This window comes from Topomyia yanbarensis, unplaced genomic scaffold (assembly GCF_030247195.1).
Source record: "Topomyia yanbarensis strain Yona2022 unplaced genomic scaffold, ASM3024719v1 HiC_scaffold_65, whole genome shotgun sequence".
Classification (NCBI taxonomy): domain Eukaryota; kingdom Metazoa; phylum Arthropoda; class Insecta; order Diptera; family Culicidae; genus Topomyia; species Topomyia yanbarensis.
The window spans coordinates 47,063-68,480 of NW_026683880.1; the positions used below are offsets into that span (position 1 = coordinate 47,063).

General features: G+C 37.3%; 3 protein-coding genes across 3 annotated transcripts in view; 1 reads left to right on the top strand and 2 right to left on the bottom strand.

Moving 5' to 3' along the window:
- The window catches only part of LOC131696052 (uncharacterized), a 47,000-nt gene that overhangs the window by 22,038 nt on the left and 3,544 nt on the right, over window positions 1-21,418 (bottom strand). The window contains exons 3-6 of the mRNA XM_058984578.1: window positions 7,449-7,606; window positions 7,255-7,376; window positions 7,001-7,064; window positions 5,256-5,435 (exon numbers count right to left, since the gene is read on the bottom strand). Coding sequence (XP_058840561.1) covers window positions 5,256-5,435; window positions 7,001-7,064; window positions 7,255-7,376; window positions 7,449-7,606 — 524 coding nt within the window. The remainder of the gene's footprint in view (window positions 1-5,255; window positions 5,436-7,000; window positions 7,065-7,254; window positions 7,377-7,448; window positions 7,607-21,418) is intronic.
- LOC131696054 (protein CDV3 homolog) lies at window positions 8,463-9,877 on the bottom strand. The gene has a single exon (XM_058984580.1). The coding sequence runs from the start codon at window positions 9,754-9,756 to the stop codon at window positions 9,070-9,072; it is 687 nt and encodes a 228-aa protein (XP_058840563.1). The 5' UTR covers window positions 9,757-9,877; the 3' UTR covers window positions 8,463-9,069.
- Window positions 12,638-13,162, top strand: LOC131696055 (NADH dehydrogenase [ubiquinone] 1 beta subcomplex subunit 1-like). Its single transcript, XM_058984581.1, has 2 exons — window positions 12,638-12,745; window positions 12,810-13,162. The coding sequence occupies exon 2, from the start codon at window positions 12,944-12,946 to the stop codon at window positions 13,112-13,114; it is 171 nt and encodes a 56-aa protein (XP_058840564.1). The 5' UTR covers window positions 12,638-12,745; window positions 12,810-12,943; the 3' UTR covers window positions 13,115-13,162.

A 21,418-nucleotide genomic window follows, 5' to 3' on the forward strand; every position in this document is an offset into this window, starting at 1 on the left:
TGATTTTTCTCCATTTGAGTACATTGCGACTTGGGCCCTAATGAAAGATCTGTGTCGACTTGTTTATATTCACTAAAATAAATTATTATCCCCTTTATCGGTGAGAAAGGAGATCATCAGTTAAATTTTATCGGAACAAATATTCTCACGCTATTTTTGGAGTTCATCCAATTTAGGAAACGTTGGACATCCTTCTCGCCTGAGTGAGTGAGAATTACAATGTCTGATGCTGATTAATAAAACAAAGACCACACTTATTTGAAGTTTTAACGCTGTTGTCACCATCTGTTGAACAGCTTTCACGACGCCACCAGCGTTGATTTGGTATGGACAAACTGATGTCAAAGGATATCAATCAAGGTTGTCTGACATGTTCTTGATTTCACATCATTAGTGTTAGAATCTTATTCTGTGATGTCGCTATATAATATCTTTTTCGCTTCAGATAGTATGGTATATGCTCAAGTAGTTCAACGCATTGGCCGACAAGTGGGACGCCAGATTCGCTCAAACACGACCATTTTACTGTTTCAGGGCTTTTGTGTTATAATATTGGTTCTTAACAACGAAGTACAGTAAGATTCCGTTTTTGGCACGTTCTGTTTTTGGCATGCTCCCTTTTTGGCACACTCCGATTTTGGCAACAAACGGGTTCCGTTTTTGGCAACATTTTTGTTGGTCATAACAAGTCTTTTAGAAATGTGCAAAAGATATTTTTTGTATTAATTTATATCACATTTGACTTCATTTCCAAACATGGGAGTCATATTAACCCTCAAAGGCGCAAATCTTTTTTTAATATTGTGAAAATTGTCTCATAGCTTCAATACATTACTGTGATAATTTTGAGAAGTGTTGTTTTAAAACAGTGTTATGTATTTAAGGGTTACCTATATTTTACACTATACGTGTTTTATTTAATCATTACAATAAGTGTAGAGATGCATTATTTATGTAGGGGAATGTGTTCGGTTGTCTTTTGTTTTTGGCTCACAACATTACTCCAATTAAACAATATATGAGAATAAGCATACCAATAGAAAGCTAGAGGCCTTAGCTAATAACTTATCAAAGAATTTAATTTCATTTGTCAACTTAAAAAAAAGTTATTAAGAATTTAGTAAAATGATAACTGTTTACCATTTTGAAAAATGTGGTCGGTTGTTGGCACCCTAAAAAAATTACTAAAAATGGAAAAATATGAATGATGATCATCACTATTCAAAGGAAAATAGAAATTTATTCAGTTCAATACCCATCAAAGGCATTATGAACATCATTCTTCATCAGAACCACAATTTGTGCATGTGAAAAACTAGTGCGAATATTACGCACTGCTAATGCACTGACGGATCGCATTCACTGCCATTGAGTTAGTTTCAGGCCCTCCAGTTTTTTACCAAAGCTTCAGACAGATCAGATAGAAGTCAGTTAAAACGGGAGGAGGACTACAGGGTAACCCCGAGCCCCCCACCAAATTACCTGGTCGTGATAATCTGGTATATACGGTGCTACCTAGCGGTGAAAACACGACCAGGTGGGCTTTCTTCTTGTAAATGTAAAACGCTAAACCGGAAGTCGCCTTCCTGGTTTTCAGAATGGTGCCAAAGATCGATCTCTGGTATCTATTCGTAAAGCCCGTTCCAAAATACCTATATTGATTAGGTTATTGAGAGCATTTGTCACAAAAAATTGGGTGCCGACAACCGACCATGTGTGGGTGCCGACAACCGATTTTAGTAACCTTTTTGAAAACTGATCAAAAGAAAACTTGTGGCGAACATTTCGGCGCCATTCAACGTTGAATCACAAAATAGAATAAATTCACATCGTAAATATTCAATGCGCATACTTTTTTCGATCGATTTACTTCTTTCTGTAACACTAAGCAAATCATAAAAAAAAACTTTTAAGTAGAGTTTCACTTGTTCAAAAAATATATTGGTTGTAGAACAGAACATTCGAGTCTGCTTCAGCAAGCGGCACAATAATATTTATGAGAATGTCCATATCTGGTTTCTGTCAAAAGCTACATAGGGGTGCCGATAACCGACCAGTGCCGGCAACCGACGACTTTCCCCTATTATATGGACAAGTTGCAAGTGATTTTTACAACAAATGTTTTTTTTCTTCAAACCTAAATATCTTCAAGCATTGCAGTTCGATTTTCAATCTATTAATTCCATTTGAAAGACCAACGATGGGTTAGTTATGGAGAAGCAATAAATTTATTAATTTTTTAAAAGAGCTGTTTTTTTTAAACAAAATTATTCAATAATTTTCAGAAAGAAGACATAACAGCCCCAGGAGCGAAACCAACACTAAGGGAAAGTGAGGCAATATCGCCATGTGGGGCGAGTTGAGCACCCCCGTTTTACAAAAATCTATGAACAATTTTCAATTTTTTTGTTTGCACGAATGCTCCGTCAATCACCATTAGATGATGTAATACTTCAATTGCGACAAAAAACAAACCTAAAGCACGAAAAATACTAAAATCTGATGGGATGTCAAAGAACTGAAAATGTTATAAGATTCAAGCTATATGAAATAAGCATTCGCATGTATTTTAAACATAAAAATAATTTAACAAGACTTTGTAGTTCCCTCAAAATTTTTTGCGAAAATAGCCCTACGGCATGGGGCAAAATGAGCAGCACATAAATCTCATATGAGTTCATGCATTAAATTCCGTAAAATTATCCATATGTATACGTTTTATACCTGAAGCTACTACGAACGATGAATAATAATATATGCTTGAGAAAATTACTCGCAAAAAGATGAATTAAGCAAAATGGAAATTTGATTCTAATAGTTACGAAAATGACGGTTAAAAACTATAAGATGAATTTCATAGGCAACTAAATGTCACTAAATCAATGGAAAATATGATTCTTAATAATTAAAAGTGAAATAAATTTAAAATTTTGTAATAAAATATAATATTTTGCGACATGACCATATTGCCCCTTAAAATTGCTCATATTGCCCCACAAGCTTTTTACCAAGCCTAAAATCGATCATTGCAAAAAACGATTATTTTCAAAGATTTGTAATTTTCTTCAGCATGTTTAGTAACTGCGTGTGAAGAATATGTTTTACTGTACCAGTAGAGGGCAATGGGATTATTTGAATGTTTTTCTGCAGATATATTTGCCTTCAACCTTAAGGTGCTCATATTGCCTCACTTTCCACTATCATTCAGTGAATTGTTCAAGTTTTGACGTTCAGTGGGCCGAAGAAAAGCGATTCGAATTAAATGCTATTTTACATATTCGTAATGAGGGGCATTGCACTCGAGAAGTGCACGAAGATTGTGAGAATTCTACAGGACGGCACAGTGGGCAGAATACTACTTTCGACGCTCAAATCCTCTAGCGCCCTGGGTATGTATCCTGAAGGATTTGTGTCTTCGGAAAAGTATCTTGGATCAAAATGAGCATTATTCTGACAACTGACTGATAAACGTTTCTTGCAAAGAATAAGCACAGCCTTATGACTGAACTACAATTCGGAAAACTGCAGAAAGGACTAGACACAGCAGTAATTTAAATAAGATTACTTTATAAATTACTTGATAAATTTATTCTCAGTTCGAAATATTATATTTGAATTCAAAAACAAGAAAATATTTGCATATATTTTAGTTTGCTCAAAAATTCTCTAGCGAAGTAGGAACTATTTAACTTGTTTTTTTTATTTTTTTTCTCATTTCATTTGTCTGCAAAAGGCCTACCTTGCCCCACTTTTTTATCTTCGTGGTTATAAAGTTAAAGGTTTTTACTAGTCACAAACAAAATTCCAGCTGCCGCCATCTGCCGCTTTGTGGGTTATTACAAACTTTGTGGAACATATTTTTTTAATATTTTTGATGAAAACAATCTTAAAATGTCATGATAACATTTATCACTCTTTTAAGCATTTTTATTGTAAATTTTCGAAGATTTGGGAATAAAACATTCATTTCTAGATATATTTTTCATAAACAAATGTTAAAATTAATTTTCTCGAGTATTTTTTAAATGTAATGTAGCGCCATCTACATAGTTAATAAAGTATACATGTCTTCAGTACATGTGTTAGAAATATCAAAACAAACAACTTTGCCGCAGAAAGTTTTTTGATAAAACACCTCTATCAAAAGATAGAACTGATCTAGATCAGTTTCTACTTATCAAGATCAAAACCAAAGTTGTCAAAATAATTATCATTTCCATCTAAGATGCTTTGCTAAAGACACTAATCCTCCAGGATATATACCCAGGGCGGTAGAGGTTTTGAGCGTCGAAAGCTTGCCCCACTGTACGACGTCTGAATTTGATAAAACCATGAATAAAATTGAATTTGCTTATTTTTTCTTTCATCTCATTTCATTTCACATATGATTAAAAATTCTTGAAACATTTTTGAAGTCGTAAATTGAAAATCTAAACTTTAAAAATAAGGTTCCATTTTTGGCACGGTTCCGGTTTTGGCAACTGAAAAAAAATAAAATTGTTGCCAAAAACGGAATCCTATTGTAAAACTGTTGATGTCAATTTATACGCATTCCATCGATTGTAGGCCGAGTCATTAATGAATTAGTGAGGTTCCCTCCCTAATAGATGAAAATAGTCACTTTACCCTACACGGTTCACTTCTAGCTACGTAATGTATTTCCCGAAACCACGTCTCTCTTGATCTCACTGAAAATAAACACTCAAGCATATTTTCCCTTTCTACTCTGCACTACAAACATAACGAGAATGGTTTCCCTGCTCGAACTGTACATCTTCGCACTATTCATTGATACGCGCCAAGGCGAAAACCGTGCACAACTACATCGCCGTCACTTCACCGATGAACATATTGCATACAGGACTGTCTCTTTCGAGAATTTTACGTCACCATTGCAGTAGATCCAATCTAAATTTAATGGATCGTTTCCGTAACTACATGCACAAAAACAACTTATTTCGCACGACCCGGCGTCTGCTGTTTTCCTTCGAGGATATAGGGTTACTCGAGAAGGCACAATACAACGCCACTACAATCACGCTTCATAGGACCCTCACATAATCTCCTAGCGTAAATAAGTGCCCATGATGTGCGGGCTAACACTAAATTGGTTAGATTAAAATTAATCCTGATAAAATCTGCGTAGTAAGAACCTTTACCACGTAAGGGGCAGCAATAAATGTCGCATCAATATCCAACACACCAAGAGTCCTTTCCAGAGTTGATGTCTATAAGTTCGATTTCAGTGTACTCACCTACGCAGGCTGGCAACGGCCGGTTCCACGTGTGCTTACTGGTGCAGACCAACTCGCGACTGGGCACAGCAGTGTCGGGAAATACGTACAGAGGATCACAGACGTACTTTACGCGGCGCTCGCTTCGACGGACCAGCGTCATATGCGGCGGTGTCGGCGACGGTAGTTCGCAGCCGAGTGCTAGAGTGGGATAGTGGTGGGAAATAAAGAAAGATAGAGAAAAAAAACAAGCATGTAAAGCAAGCTAAAAACAGTATAGAGATTTCGGATGTGCCATGGTTTGTGCTATCAGCTGTATGCTGGGGATCGGTATGCGCTTGTGCAAGAACGGGACAAATTAATGCAGTGTGTGTGTGGTAAGGGTAAGTAGTAATTTCAAGAATCGAAAGGAAAAGTGCTATTTCTTTCTGGCTAGCTATTGTACCGAGATTGGTCGAGAGAATGAATCTTGGGGAAAACAACTGAACCATGTGCATTTATCATGATTCGTGGGTGCAACATACTATTAAGTTCGGTAATAATAGCGCATTGAACTGGATCTACTAACTAGTAGTCATGTTCGAGTAGCAATCCAATAGAATTCTCAATCTTATTTTGGTATATAACCCGAAATAAACTACGTTCACCTAAAAATGTTTTAGTGTGATCGTTGCACTAGCCCAGAAGATCCCATAGAGCCTACGAGTCCCATTCATAAGAAATTCAAATTATTCTATTTGGGTAGTATCGGTAGTATCATTACTATCACCGTATTCAGAGATCAAAACAATAACGATTACGACTAGCACATGGTCACACGTCCGTCGGTAAAGGCTAGTTTACAGTTCGGGAAATGGGTCACGGGATTTCGCACGGGATTGGCGTCGGGATTTGATCAGGGAAAATTTCCCGCCGAGATCTCTCCAAACTGTCAAACCAAAAACTCTGCTGCTTGTTAAAAATACAAACAGTATCAAACATGCAGCGAATTGCAAACCTTATAAGAATACTATTTTTCCCGTCGGAAACAATTTGTGTTGAATTGTTCCCGGCTGATTCGAATTTCTGTGTGGAGAGTTTTAAAATCCCGTGATGTTTCCCGCGGTTGGGTTTACACTTCAGGAAAACTGTCATTTTTGTGTAGACTCATTTCCCGTCGCGGGATTTGAAATCCCGAGCTCCATTTAAAATACACAGGGACTTAAATCCCGTGACACGTTTTCCGAACTGTAAACTAGCCTTAATAGCCAAACAATTTCATAAGGTACACGGAAACGAAAAACTACCTAAAATTGAGTTCCTTTGACTCAATCTCGCGGTATCGTGGGGGAACTTAAAATTAGGTAAACCGTGTTGAAGGTAGTTTCCATTTAACCACGGCAAAAATTACAACTCATTGATAGGTTTTTTATACTCAAATTTAAGTTGAATTTACCTAATTTTGAGTATACCCCAAACAACTCAAAAGTACCTTCCTCCACGAAAGACCTCGACTGAGTCGAATCTCTCGTTTTGTTTTTGACAACACTAATAAGTGCGAAAGCGACGCACAACTCAAAAGTAAGTTAAAAGAACTTATTCTGCAGGTTGTTTTATTTAACCGTGTAAGCTTCAAAGCTCGAGGAAAGATTTCAAGCGAAAGTTTCCTTTTATTTTACAGGCTATTGAAATGAAACGAACCTCATGCAGTTGTGAAGGGAAATATTTCACGTTACATGTGCTTAGCGTTAAATTCTATGCATGAAATGATTCGAAAAAATTCTCACCTGAGTAATGTATTAGCACGCCCCGCTTTGGATAAGCGACTTTCGTTGCCGTTCGAACGTTCACCTACATTCGGGGACATCACGTTTATCACATGACGATAAAAGTAGAACAAACAAGTAAGAGTTACATAAGGATCAAATAGTATGATTACCGCTATGGTGCAATAAGACGAGTCGTTTTTTCTCAGATCATATGAACCAATTGTATTGAAAAAGGATTTGTCGTATTATAGAATAGAGATGAACCATCTTACCTCAACACGTTCCTGCAGACTGATCACTTCGATCGGCCGCGTGCTTTCGGAGCAGCTGCTAAACAGGGTCTGATTAGTAGCCAGATCCCTAATCTCAACGTAGTCTCTACACGGTTCATCAACTGTGTGGTGTAATACAAAATCATCCATTAGTCGAGATTTTAAATTCAGATATCAATTCGAGATCAACTTACACCGCAATGCTAAATCTAAAATAGTTAATTTAATTTTCTGCAGTCGCTGGGCGTACAGTGTCCACCGGCAGACGCTGTCTCCAATGTAGTACTTCGGATACCCGGGTGTCATAAGGAAGCCCTGGCGCAATGGGTGCTTTAAAAGCGTTCGTTGAATACTGGAAGCAGAAATAAAGACATAACTAAATCAACCAAGTTTGTCCGAGTTTCGAAGATATGGAACGATGCTGCTCTCTTCTGCTCTACCGACAATATTTTCACTTTACCCCATTAAACTCTATATGTAAAAATGCAAAAAAAACTTGTGTGTGAGCGGTTGAGTTAATTGGGAACAACACTGTAAATATAAGCGACGAGTCAAGGATTACGAAATCAGAGGAAAATAGTTTCGGCGCATTTACCATGCAATCGTGCTAGCGAGATTCGAGAATAGCAAGCCTATTTTACCCTTTTTTATATGTGTAGATATTTTCGCTCAAAGTGGCACAGGGTCGACAAAAAAGGGATCTTCCTACGGGCGTAAAATTCTTTGGAAACTCCTCCTCATCACTGTTTTTCTAATGGCATATTCGTTTTTGACACTGCACTACACCGGTGTAGTCGGTGCTACACTCATTCAAACTTGGGTGTAATCAGTCTATCTCTTTCTTTGCACTACACCGGTGTAGCACCAAGAAAAAACGAAAACACCATAATACTCCATAACATTTCAATATTAAATATTTTGCACTAGAAGCCACGTACTCGCATTGCTGACAAAACATTAGGCATTAAACTTATGTAAACGGAAGACTACTACGATCGAATCAAACGAGCATCCATTATGATATAGAGGGTCTTTTGACAAAAGTAAATAAGTATTAATTTCTTCATGAATCAGGCAATTCCAGTCTCAAACCCGGTATCCAGGAACCCTAACAGAATCAAAATACACAAATGCAGTTATCCCGAATAATTCAACTCTTAGCTTTCTTCTGCGTAACTAGACGGTGATAGTAGAAATAAAAGCGAAAATGTATTGTTTACAATTGTTTATTGAATACAAAACCAATGCAGCAATAGCAATTTGCAAAAATAAGTTAGCTTTTCCTGTAGAGTATGAGAGTATGTCGTAACAGGTCGCTGAAACATTGGGCTACAATTTTGAATAACAAGATGCCATTTAATCGAGAAGTTCGTCCGTTCGCTAAACATTGGTAATAACCAAATATTTAATAGAGGATCAATAATATCGATAAAACACTGTTCACTGTTTTATTCTTCGCCCATGCAGGATAGTTCTGTTTGTCGGAGAAACTTGAAAAATTTGATTTTTTTTTTATTAGTGTACACACCAATTTGAAAGTTCTTTTGATTCGCGCACTGGCACGATTGGATAAAATGCAGCACCCGGCATGGACGACGATTCTACTATATTCAGTAGTGACTTACTCTAATCTGTAATAAGCAGCAGTCTATGGAGCACATTCGGGGGATATTTTGCCACTTTGCATTGGAAAGATAAAAAATGGACTCAAAACCTAACATACTAGCTGACCGTCGGGAAATAGCCGGATCCAGGCTTGATAGAGGTTCTGGTTCCTTAGCGGGTAAAACAAGCGGCAAGACCGGAACCGGCGCTCTAGCTCGCATCGTTACTTAGCGAAGTGAATCTGTTTCCTACGGACAGGGGAGCCGCTGATGGCATATCCGATGGCCGGACACGGCCACCGTGTTTCACTTCCTCGAAGGTGGAATCTTTTTTGCTTCGCGACGGATCCGGTATTTCCGCGCCGAGTGTTGGGAAGAATTCTTCGTTTTTCAAATCCGGTGCTCCTTTCTTACTTTTCATGCGGAGACTTTTTAGTGCCGGCGCTACGTATTGCTGGGGCTGCTGCGGTTGTTGTTGCTGCTGCTGCTGTTTTTCGTTTGTATCCGAAGAATCCACCATCTTCCATGCTCCAGAAGCTTTTCTGTCCGCACTTTCGGCACCACCTTTTTCACCTTCATTTTCTCCCGGCGTAGATACGTTTTCGTCACCTCCATAGTTGACCTGGTTTTGATCCTCTTCCGAAATATTCAGCTGAGCTAGCTTGAGACCGCTGTAATCCTTTCTTTCTTCCTCGAATTCCTTCCACTCCTCCTCGACTGGTTCAGGAACTTTCGGTTCGCTTCCTTCCACGTTTGGGGTCACCTTCCGGGGTTTAGCCTCGGTAGTTTTCTTTGATGTGTCCTCGATACTTTTGGCCAGCTCTTCCGCCGTTGCAAATTTCTTTGTTTTCGATTTTTTGCGGTCTTTTTTCGCGAAAAAATCGTCCAGATCGGCCATTGTATCGAACAACGTGGTAAATTACTAGTCTCTATGGAAATTCTGCTGAAGAACAAAATTTACACGCACAACTTTGACATTTTCCTTGTTCCTCTTTGTGACCTGCACTGACACTGACACAGAACACTCGCGTGATGAAGAACGCAAAATGTAGATAAAATCGATTTTTGACGCATAGGCGTTACGTTCAGGGATGCCAGGTATACAACTTTACGAGTACACACAGAAAAAAATCAGTAAGAATAAACGAATTTTGGTTTTAATTAACAATTTTTCTGTTCTGTATAAATTATGTGTGAAACATTATGTATTTTTGCAATATCCCTTCTACACATGATAAATATATATACAACTCTTAAAGTTCATGTGTCACCCATCTTTTTAATTTCTTAAACAATCTTAAATATGTGTAGAAACATTAAAATCACTAAAGTACATTAAAATTATGTGTCACACATAATAGTTATTTGTTTGCTAGCATATAGAATTCATGTGTTGCCACGTATTGAAATGATATTTTTCAAAGGTATATAAAGTTTATGAGGCGTGCTAAAACATTGTATACAATAATGTTTCGATTATATCACGGTCGGTCTGTATTTTAGCGTGATATATTCAAAACAAACCAAAAAAGTACATTCAAGCATTAACCCATGTATTTCTATAAACAAAAAGTAATAAAAAGGTCAAGTTAATCAAAAGAATAAATCAAAGTAGGGTAATGAGCCTATTTTTGCCATGCTTCTATAATCACACTACCTATTTGATGCCGTTGGCTAGGGCAGGGTCTGCCATCTTTATTCAACGCATTGGGTAAAACGGTATGGCATCAGTGGATAATTTTTCCCCACACAGCTTCACCTTACGTAGCACATACCGTTTCTTAAAGTAGTTGAATCACCCAAAACTAAACTTGAAGGAATCTGCCACATTCGAAGAGATTACGATTCAGTTCTCGTTGTTTCAACATCCAATAGCCCCATCACCAATTGTTGATATTGTTCTTTCAAAAGAAAAGTATTCACATCGATTCAAGAAAAAATGCATATCTAGGCATACCTACCATATCTTGCGTATTTTGTTTTTCTCATAATTTTTTTCGATTTTCTTATTAGTTATCAACAATTTAAAAAGGAAGTTGATTTGTTTACCTGCTACACCAAACGGTCCCTCCAGACGGTCTCTTAAGAACACGGCAAATAAGTTGCGAAGAATTTAAAACTAAAATTGAAATCGGTCGAAGAATATTTCGGCAATCCTAGTCATTGCAACAACGTCTTGGTAAAACATGATTTCGAGATTATTCACGCTTAAAGTTTCACGCCACGCCCTGTCTTCACTTAAAGGAACAAGATGAACAGCGCTAAAAGTTTGCTTCTACTACTTAAAGCCCTATAAAAATTTCAGATACTTTCTTAAGAATCTATACTTTAAGATAAAAGAATAAAAAAGTTCGACTTTTTGACCGACCTCATCATATATAAACCCTTAACGAAATAGTCCGAAACCTAATAATAGGCTCATTCCCTATATGTAAATAAGCAAATCAATTGTAAAAAAAATCCTAAAAGTGCCAGGACACAGCATGTGGCTTAATTGGATCAAAAAGTAGTGTGCCTTGTCTGTTTTTCAAAAAGCGTGATATAATCGAGGGTGATATAAACGAGTATCAAAAGGCATAGTGACATAATCGAAACATTACTGTATTTGAAGCACGTATTAATCATGTTTTGCTTCATAGATTTAAATATACATATAATTTTTAAATGACTCATAAAAATTAGATTTGTTTTTTTACAGTGTAGTGATAAACAAGGTTCAGGTTTGATTCAGTCAATACTGTTGTTTGAAATTACACCTAGGTTTACACCAAGGGGCAGATCACTCTAGAAATGTACATCAAATTTGCAACGAATTAGAAAAAAATGCACATAATGTCCATTTTTGCATCAAAGTTACGAACGCCTTACGCCGATCCACTTCGTTCGATGTTTTGTAGGATGTTGGAGCTAGTTTCTTGTAGGCAGAGTTAAAAATATTCAAATTCATTGAATGAAAATTAACCATATTCAGCCGCATTCATTTTCAATATTCAGTGACGCAGCTGAAAACGTCAAACGAACGAACCGCCCATTCATCCATGCAGATTTTCATTCGTCTCCGATTATTACACGAAGCGATCATGCAGCAACGAATCAAACGCATCAAAGTAGGCCCTGGCACAATGTAAGCGAATGATTGTTGTTTCATATGCTTTACCGGCATTTGAAAACATTTTCCTAGATAATTAGTGAAATGAATATATTGTACGATATTCAACTGAATGCCCGAATAGAAATGTACAGTAACAAAACCATGATTTTCACTGTGACAGTACAGTAATTTTACAATAATTTACAGTAAGTTTCAATGTTATGCTACAATACAAAAACAATAAACTTGAACGTTTTTACAGTAAATTTCAATGTAAAATAGACTTTTACAGTGAAAATGGGGAGTGGTTATGTATCTTAACGTTAAAAAAAAATCAATTTTTCTCCATACATTTTTTCTCGAAAACAGTAAAATTTAGTGTGATTGCACTGTATCAGTTTTTGCTGAACAGTGAAATTTATTGTTACATGAATTTTATTGTAAATCTACTGTGAGAACTTGGCATCGAACAATGTTGAAACAGTAATAACTATAATATTTATTGTTTTATGATTGTTTGTAGGGTAAATGCTATTGTAAAATTCTATCCGGGTGAATAACATGGATATTTGAACGAATATTTTTTTCTATTCACCGCCAGTAGCATCATGTTCATTTTCAGCCGTCAAAAAAGAGCTTCGATTATTTTTAACTCTGCTTGTAGGGCTTTGACGACTTACACGCAAAGCAATATCTGTACAACTGGCAGCTCTGCACTGCGTTACGCTGTCAACAGTATCGATTGACAGTAACACTTAGCAGACCACCGTCAAAGTGTTTGCATAATCTGTTGCAGGTAAAATTTAATACTGATTATTTGTATCAATTAAAGTAAATAATTCACTTATTTCCCATTTCAGATCGATGTCTTTGATGAGCCTCTGGCGCCGCTATCGTGTTGTAATAATTTTCCCAACTTTAACTATCAGTAGTATTGCTGCAGATTTATCGCACACCCGCAAGTGGAAACTGCGCCAGCAGAGGCTCGAATAAAATGGTATTCGGAATTACGAAACAGTACATTTTGGCTATCATACCGATGGCCGGGTTTGGTTTCGGCTGGTTTCTGGACAATAAGGAAACCGAACGCATGACGATGTTTCGTGATAAAAGCGCGTTGTACGGTAGGGTATTAAAGGAAGGTGAGAGCCCCTCATGGCCGTAATAGTGATCGTTAATTATGATAGTATGAAATATACTGGTTAATCTCTAATATTGACGTAAATTTGTTCGAAATACCCGAAATTGTCTAGGTTTAAAACTAACGTCCGGTGTGTACAAATTTAGCGATGTGATTCCGATAAAATACATAAACTGACAATATCAAGCCCTTTTATGTGGTAAATGTTCACGCGAAGGCGAAAAGTCTTTTGGGAAGAGTTTAAGTACATGAGATTTGCCATTTCTTGGTGTGGAAGAATGGATAACAGCGAGTACATAATCTATCGTTAAAAGTGGCCAGATGATGAGAGCACCATAATAATTTTTTGTAGGGAAGAAAATGCTGAATGTTTTCCATTATTGTTGATAGGTTCATAGCAGACTTCTTTGTTTGATTTTTATCTGTTACTATGTATTTTTCGTTAAAGTACAACATTGCTAGAGATATTCTTACTGAACCCTTTCCTGCCTGCCGTCGTTTTAGGATTCACCCACCAAACACCAATTTGTTCAAATAGTAATCCCAATTTCAGGATAATTAGCCATATGCTGTTTTTAGTCTTTTAGACAAAGCTGATGTTGAAGATATTTACTACATTTTTTATAATTTTTGTGTGCCTAAAATGTAATAAATCGTTTTATCAAGCCCGTTATTTTCGTTATTTACAGTACAGTAAAGACTCGATTTTCTCAACCTCCAATTATGTACACTCTCGGTTTTATCAACTTTTTGACCCGATTTGCAAATATACTAAATAATCAGAAGGGAATAAACGAGAATATTGTAGCAGCTTTGGTTTATTAAACAGAGAGAAACAAATATTGACCAAGGCACTATGGACAAATCGATTTTTTTGGTCGAAAATCCAGAACTTATAAACCGTTAGTACTAGACATTCAGCGTCTTCGTAACGAACAATTCTCTACAATACACTTCCTTTTGGAGAAAACAAAATTAGGGTGGCTCTCTCGATTCTTGAAATAAAAAGAGCATGAAATCTCGAAAAAGATAGGAGAACACAATCTTTCATTCAACAAATGTAGAGAAGTCAATTCTGAAGAACTTTGTTGAAAATGTTGTAATTGTATCTTTAAAGGTTTTTAATTTAAAGCGTTTTCCCTTGTTCTCTCTAGGGTGAATTTTATAAATTCAGTTTTTTAAATGTTATATAATTTTTCGGCTCACGTCAATTTTTCAATAGTTGTTTCTGCAAATTTGATTGCTATTCGCCCTTTTCACAATTTCTACGAAGTGTCGCAAGCGCTTCAGTAGTGATCAGTGTCAACTTGTGTTGTTGGTTGTCGGTATCTAATACACTTGATGACAGAGGATGGCTCGATTTTTGAGTTGAAGCTTGACACCCAGGTCGCTACTGAGGGTATGGATCAATGAAGAGGAACATTGAGCTAAGAGCGAGTGGACAGAAGACATGATCGACCACAAAATATTGTTCCAAATGTAACATAGATTTTCTGGTGAGATTGTTTCATTTTGTTTGTAAATCATTTGGATCAGGATCACAAAAACTCAAAATTTGTTTGTTTGGTAAGCTCAAAACGGTTTTCTTTGCTGGTCGATCCTGCGGTGTAAGCAAGGGTCCTTCGGGTGATTAGGGCTATTATCTGGTTGTTCGAGTTTGCGGTGTCGAGGATAAATTCGTCGCTCATCATGGATTTATCGTTGAAGCCGGAAAGTTTTTTTACATCTGTTGGAATAGAAATTGTGTGTGTGTGTGTGTATACAATCCATTTCCCACTGTCTGGCAGTGCTTTTGTGGAAGAAACTTGTCTGAATCTATGCAATAATATATTTATTTTCATCGATTGTACACCCAACGACCCATTTCAAGAATGCCTGTTCCTACAGGTACATTCTGAGGCCGCCTTCATATACAATAAGCCCCGCGCAAATACATCCACGTATCAATTGGATATTTGCAATATATTCGCACTTCCAGAATAAAAAATATTTTTTATTCTGGCACGTATGTACAAAAAGAAAAATATTTATGAAGGTAGACAAGCATTGAAAAATAACGTGAAACGATCTCACCTGCTCTGAATAAACAAATTCATGAGATTTCTGTGAAGAATTCTCCTCCATCCGTGAAATTGCTGCATCAGCTACTCAGGTTCAGGCGGCGATGCCGGCGCTAAGCGGAATGAACGGACGTATTTTTTCGCGTCTTGCTTAAGGTTGCACGGAGAATGCGCAAAATTCGCAAACGAAAAAAGCAGTTTTTTTCCACACCATATGTCAGATCTTCATAAAAATCAATCAGCGTGTGTAGAATGTTGTTACAGTACTGCTGATTGATTTGTATGAAGATCTGACATACGGTGTGGAAAAAACTGCTTTTTTCGTTTACGAATTTTGCGCATTCTCTGTGCAACCTTAACATATTTCAATGGCAAAGTTCTGTGCAAAATCACACTTTTCTCGTGATATTTCAACCTACTAACACGTAACTCAACAGGAAAAACTACCTACTAAACGATTGACTTCATTTTTCTGTTGAATATATATCACTGAAAAAATATTGGACGTTAACGACAACACGTCCGGGCGATTCGCCAGTGCTGCCACTTTCATCACATCTGTTGGAATAAAAACTGTGCTTCAAAAATCGGTTATGATGCAACATGGAGGCTCTTTCAGCACCTTTTGTGCTATCCTTGAAGGTGTCATTCCAAAGTAGTGACCAAACTGCTCCTGTGCAGGAGTTCTGATAAAATTCGTGTTACAATGATTGCAAGTGATATTGATATTGATTAATAAACTGCTTCTTGTAACTACACTTTTCAGAAAATCCCAGAACAGAGAAGACCGCTTTTGTTTAGTTTATTACCAGAGAAGAAGAAGTGAATGCAGAAACAGATTTCGACCATACTTTCAGTTTCTTCAGGTGCTGCATTGTTTTCCAGTAGTTAAGGCTTAAGAGGCCTTTTGTATGTTTCACCCGACCGCGCTCGTGACATCGAATATGTCGAAGCACACTGCAGCTCGGGTTTTAGGATCCTTAAAGATACTTATGAGATTGATGAGATCATGGTACTAGGAGATTTTAATCCTTCCAGCATTTCATGGAAATCTTTCCGTAATGGATTTTTTTATCCGGATTCCGATCATTCCGTTCTCCGCCCATCAATCCTATTGCTAATGAGATCAATCGCCCCCATGACCTTTGTTTTGTCAGCGATCAGGTTTCCGCCACATCAATAGTGATGGCTCTCCTCTGGTAAAACTAGTATGCATGATATCGTAGTATCGAAGTATCGCCGCTCTCCTACGATTTTCGTGAAGCTGACCATCGCAGTATAGCAGACCGTCCCAATTTCCTCCATCGATTATGGAAATATGCTGGATCCCGAAGATGTCGAAACCACAGTTCCAACCACAAGTTTTTTCCAAAGTTCTGGTGTACGTTATTGGCCGGCATGTTCCGAAGAAAGTTCACCATCGACAAATCGGTCCTTCATGGCTAACGAGTACGCTGCGACGGTTAAAGTCCAGCGTACTGGTTAGCTGCCCTGCGGAGGTTTTCCAAGTATCGCAGCATACCACTCAGAAACTATTACGTCAGTCTCAACTATGCGTATAAACGAGCCAGTCAACACTGCTTCTTTCTATATTAGCAAAATAGTCAGCGTAATTTTATGTCGCGTCCCAAAACGTTTGTGGAAATATGTTAATGAGCAGCGCAAGCAATCTGGACTGCCGCCATCCGTGACTCTCAATGGGAACACAGCTAAAGGGAGTCCCACATTAAATTGTATCACAGAAAACGCAGTAGAAAATTGGGTATTTTTTATTGAAAAATTGGGTAGAAGTAGTTTAGAATATATTGTTTACACTGTATTTTTTATTGCTGTCAGTTTTCCAAAATTGGAAAAAATGGCGTCACCTGAAAAGCAACGCCCCGAATTTATTTTGCGCAATATCCTCAATCCGTCATCGGGACATCGGAAAAAACTCGGAATAGTGCAGTCAACGGTGAGTCGTGTGATTAAACGTTGCTACAAAACTCTGAGCATCGAACGGAAGAAGAAATGCGGTCAGAATGGATCTTCTATTAGCGTTCAGGATCACAAACATGTAGTAAAAGCGTTCAAGTGGAATTTTAATGCTTCGGTCAGGGATGTGGCCATGCGTACAAAATGCAGAAGGCTCAAAATCGTGACCAACGGCAAAATACGATGTGGAAATCACGGGCCCGGAAACCGTACACCCAGATGCTGATGAAGCCTCATTGTGTCATTGTGGACGTCAAGACGGACTTTCGGCAGCTTTCGGGGCAACTGTTCTGTGCCCAGAACAAGTTTGATGTTCCGGAGGAAGTAAGGAAGCCGAAACTTTGAAAGTTTTTCAATAAATACATGATTTGGCAAGCAATCTGCTGACGTGGAGTGCGCCGCTCGTAACTACCGGGACTATAAACGGGGAAATCTACCTCAAGGACAGAAGAGTCCGCTTCCTCTGTTGAAGTAACACGAGGGCTCTACAATCTTCTGGCCGGATCTAGCTTCGTGCCACTATTCAAATGTTGTCTTGGAATGGTACGAAGCCAAAGCCAAGGTTACTTTCGTAACCAAGGACAACTCCCCTCCCAGTGCACTGGAACTAAGGCCCATTGAATAATACTGGGCAATTATGAAGCAGACATTACGGAACCATCCCAAGGAGGTCAAATCTGAGGTGGACATGAACATGGGTTTCCATACAGAGGAAGCTGCTGCCAGATGCTGTACAGAACCTAATGAGTGGAGTTAAGCGTATGGTGAGAGCGTACGTTTATGGTATTAAAGTTGAATGAAATAAATATGCTAAAAGTTTGCTAAGGATTTGTCAACTAGGTAATTTTCTACAGCGTTTTTGCCGTGATGTAATTTGATGCGAGAAACCCTTTACCACATCACAAGATATTGAATGGCTGGCTCCCAAAGGGGCTAACCCACATTTTTTGGTAATTATCATTTGAGAAATTTGAAAATAATTTGTAGGTTTTTTGCTATTAGCAGTAAACGTTGACCATGGAAGTAACCCCAGTACTTGTTGGCGTCCAAAAGGGACCAACCCCACATCGTGTTTTATAGAAATTCGAGTTTTCTCGTTCGTTTTTTGATATTTTAAGAAAAAGTAGACTATCGATTCGCCATCAGTAAATGTTATGTTGTGGCTCTCATATTAGTGAACTCGATATAATAATGTTGGATTGCATTGTACGTTAACGTTTCGGTCCAAACAGTCATTTCTGAAGGTGATTGCCGCTCATGTACGGTATTTTCTATCTAATATATATTTCTTGCACGAATGTCTATTGTTGAGCGTAATTTTTCGAAAATTCCAGTAAAAGTGTCCTGTGTCTACATTGAAAGTTGACCGAGCAATAAGGGATCAAAAGAAAACTGGTACATTGTGGTCGGAAAATTAAAATAAAACATACAATACAATTATTAACTTTCGTCATAGAGTTATGGTGTCTTTGTAAAAGTTGCTGTATGGCATCTAGCGCTTTATTTCATATTAGTGCGGAACTCTGATCTTATTTTTTCTAGACAATATGGATACTAACTACTGAACTACTAATAAAATCGTGTATTTTAAGAATAAAAACAATGTTAATTTGGAAATGCGGAAGTTTTTTATCCATTTCCTGTAAAAAATGCAAAATGTGGGTTGGCCCCTTTTGGACGCCAGCCATCATATGAGCACTTTTATCGGAAAAATCGCGAATATATTACCAGATGAGGCACTAACTATTGAGCAAATCGAACTCGCTGCTAGCAGAGCTCCCATTGTAGTCCAAGTTTTTAGTGCTATCGATGCCGATGCAACAATGATTATCAGAGCTTCCCCTCGGCTTAAATCATCTTTCACTCAGGAACCCGACGGGTTCCCTTTCGTTATCCTGAAAGTCATATTGAAACTTTGATTACTTCGCTTCTTCACATCTTTCGATCATCTTTTGCTAGAGGAGTTTTTCTACCTTGCAGGAAATACGTGAACATGTTCCCAGTCCAATAAAAGGGTAAAAAGCGAAACGTCAATAATTACAGTGGAATCATTTCATCGAGTGCTGTCTCGAAGTTGTGTGACCAGGTGATTATGGAACCTCTTCAGGCTTACTGTAAGCAGCACCTATGTGAAGATCAACAGGACACAACGTCTGGACGGTCGATCAGCTGCGACTTATCTGTCGCTTTCGGTAAGATAAATTACGATATCGCAGTAGCAAAAATGGAATGATTTGTAATAAATCGTGTAAATTGTTTTGCAGTGGTTTCGATCCTACCTCACAGACCGAGAGATAGCGATTGTAATAGGAGATGATCACTTGGGACCGTTGATTTTTCTACTATACTTCAATGGTGTACATATAGTTCTGAAAACTCCACGATTGTCCTTAGCGGATGATCTCCAGATGTTTGCGGAAGGATTCGATTTATTTATGACGGCTACTAGAAACATACATTGAACGCGTTAGTCACGTGAAAGATCTGGGAGTGATTCTGAATTCTCAACAAACCACACGTCTACTATGCAGTAGGGTGTCCCAAAATGACATCATGTTAAAAAATTCATCGGGCTCACTTCTTAAATGAAAGGTTAGGGTATTAGGACCACTTTCTTCTTCGGAGTGAGTTTGCTAAGACGCTCCCTACTGGTGGCGACTTTTGATTTTTTGAAAAATGGGCCGATTTTGGATAAAATTTCAAATTTATGCCTGTTGAAGTGGTCCTGAACTGTCTAAGATTTTTTTCAGCATTTTTTTATTTTTCTGGAGATCCAAACGGAGAAGTTTGGTTAGTTAGTTTGTACAAATTTGGAATTATAAGAGCGGCAGGGCCATTAAAACTTAGTAAAAAGTGAAATTTTTAGTGTTTTTCAGCTTTTTTTCTTCAAAACTGGGTATCTACAAAATTTTAAAAGTACAGAAAACACTTTATACAGTTGAGCCGAATTCAGGGGCGTAATTTTGCTGAAGAAAGTGTATAGCTATGGCTAATGGGGTATGAGTTATTTAAGTTTTTGTTAGATAACCTTTGACATTTTTAGCAATTTATCAAAAATAATTCTGTTCCAAAAAGTAAATCAGTTCAAATGTGCTTTGACCACACATTGTTTTTCGAAAAATAGAAGCAAAATTATGAAAAATGACGTTTTCTGTATGTCTTTAGTATGTCAGGACGAGGTTTAATGAGCATCTGATGATTTTTTTTTTGTAACTTAAATTATAAAAATAATAACTTTGCTAATGACGCCAAGTCTCTAATTATTTTTTAAAGAGTTAATTCTCCATAATTACTTCTAGGAGGCATCTTCAACAAAACGATTGTGTCAGAAGATGCGCTGTATTCTGTTGTAAAACTTTTTCGAGGATATTTGCCCCAAATTTGACTATATCGGATTTATGTGATCTAAACAGTAAATATCAGTTTTTCAACACTCACCTCACTCTTTTGCATTTTTCTCCAGTTCAAAGTTCCTAACATGAAAATAAGATTTTATATACAAAATGTAAGTAGGTTAATCAATTCAACCTTCAAATATACGCCATAACTTGCCGTTAACTCGACATATTTGTTTAATTTTAGTGATTTTCAAGCCCGCTAGGAGGCAATTAATATAGAAAATATTTTTTAAAAAAATCGTCAAATGCTCATAAAAGCCGATTCTGATGTACTAGAGACAAGCGAAAAACGCAATTTTTCATCATTTTCCTTCTATTTTCCGAAAAATAATATGCGGACTAAGCCCACTTAAGTTGTTTTATTTTGTAGAACAGTGTTATTTTTATGAATATCATAAAATGTCAAAAGGTTATTTAACAAAAACGTAAATAACTTATACCCCATTAGCCGTAGCTATACACTTTCTTCAGCAAAATTACGCCCCTAAATTCGGCTCAACTATATAAAGTGTTTTCTGTACTTTTAAAATTTTGTAGATACCCAGTTTTGAAGAAAAAATACTGAAAAGCACAAAAAATTTCACTTTTTGCTAAGTTTTAATGGCTCTGCCGCTCTTATAATTCAAAATTTGTACAAACTAACTAACCAAACTGTTCCGTTTGGATCTCCAGAAAAATAAAAAAAATGCTAAAAAAAATCTTAGACAGTTCAGGATCACTTCAACAGGCATACATTTGAAATTTTATCCAAAATCGGCCCATTTTTCAAAAAATCAAAAGTCGCCACCAGTAGGAAGCGTTTTAGCAAACTCACTCCGAAGAAGAACGTGGTCCTAATACCCTAACCTTTCATTTAAGAAGTGAGCCCGATGACTTTTTTAACATGATGTCATTTT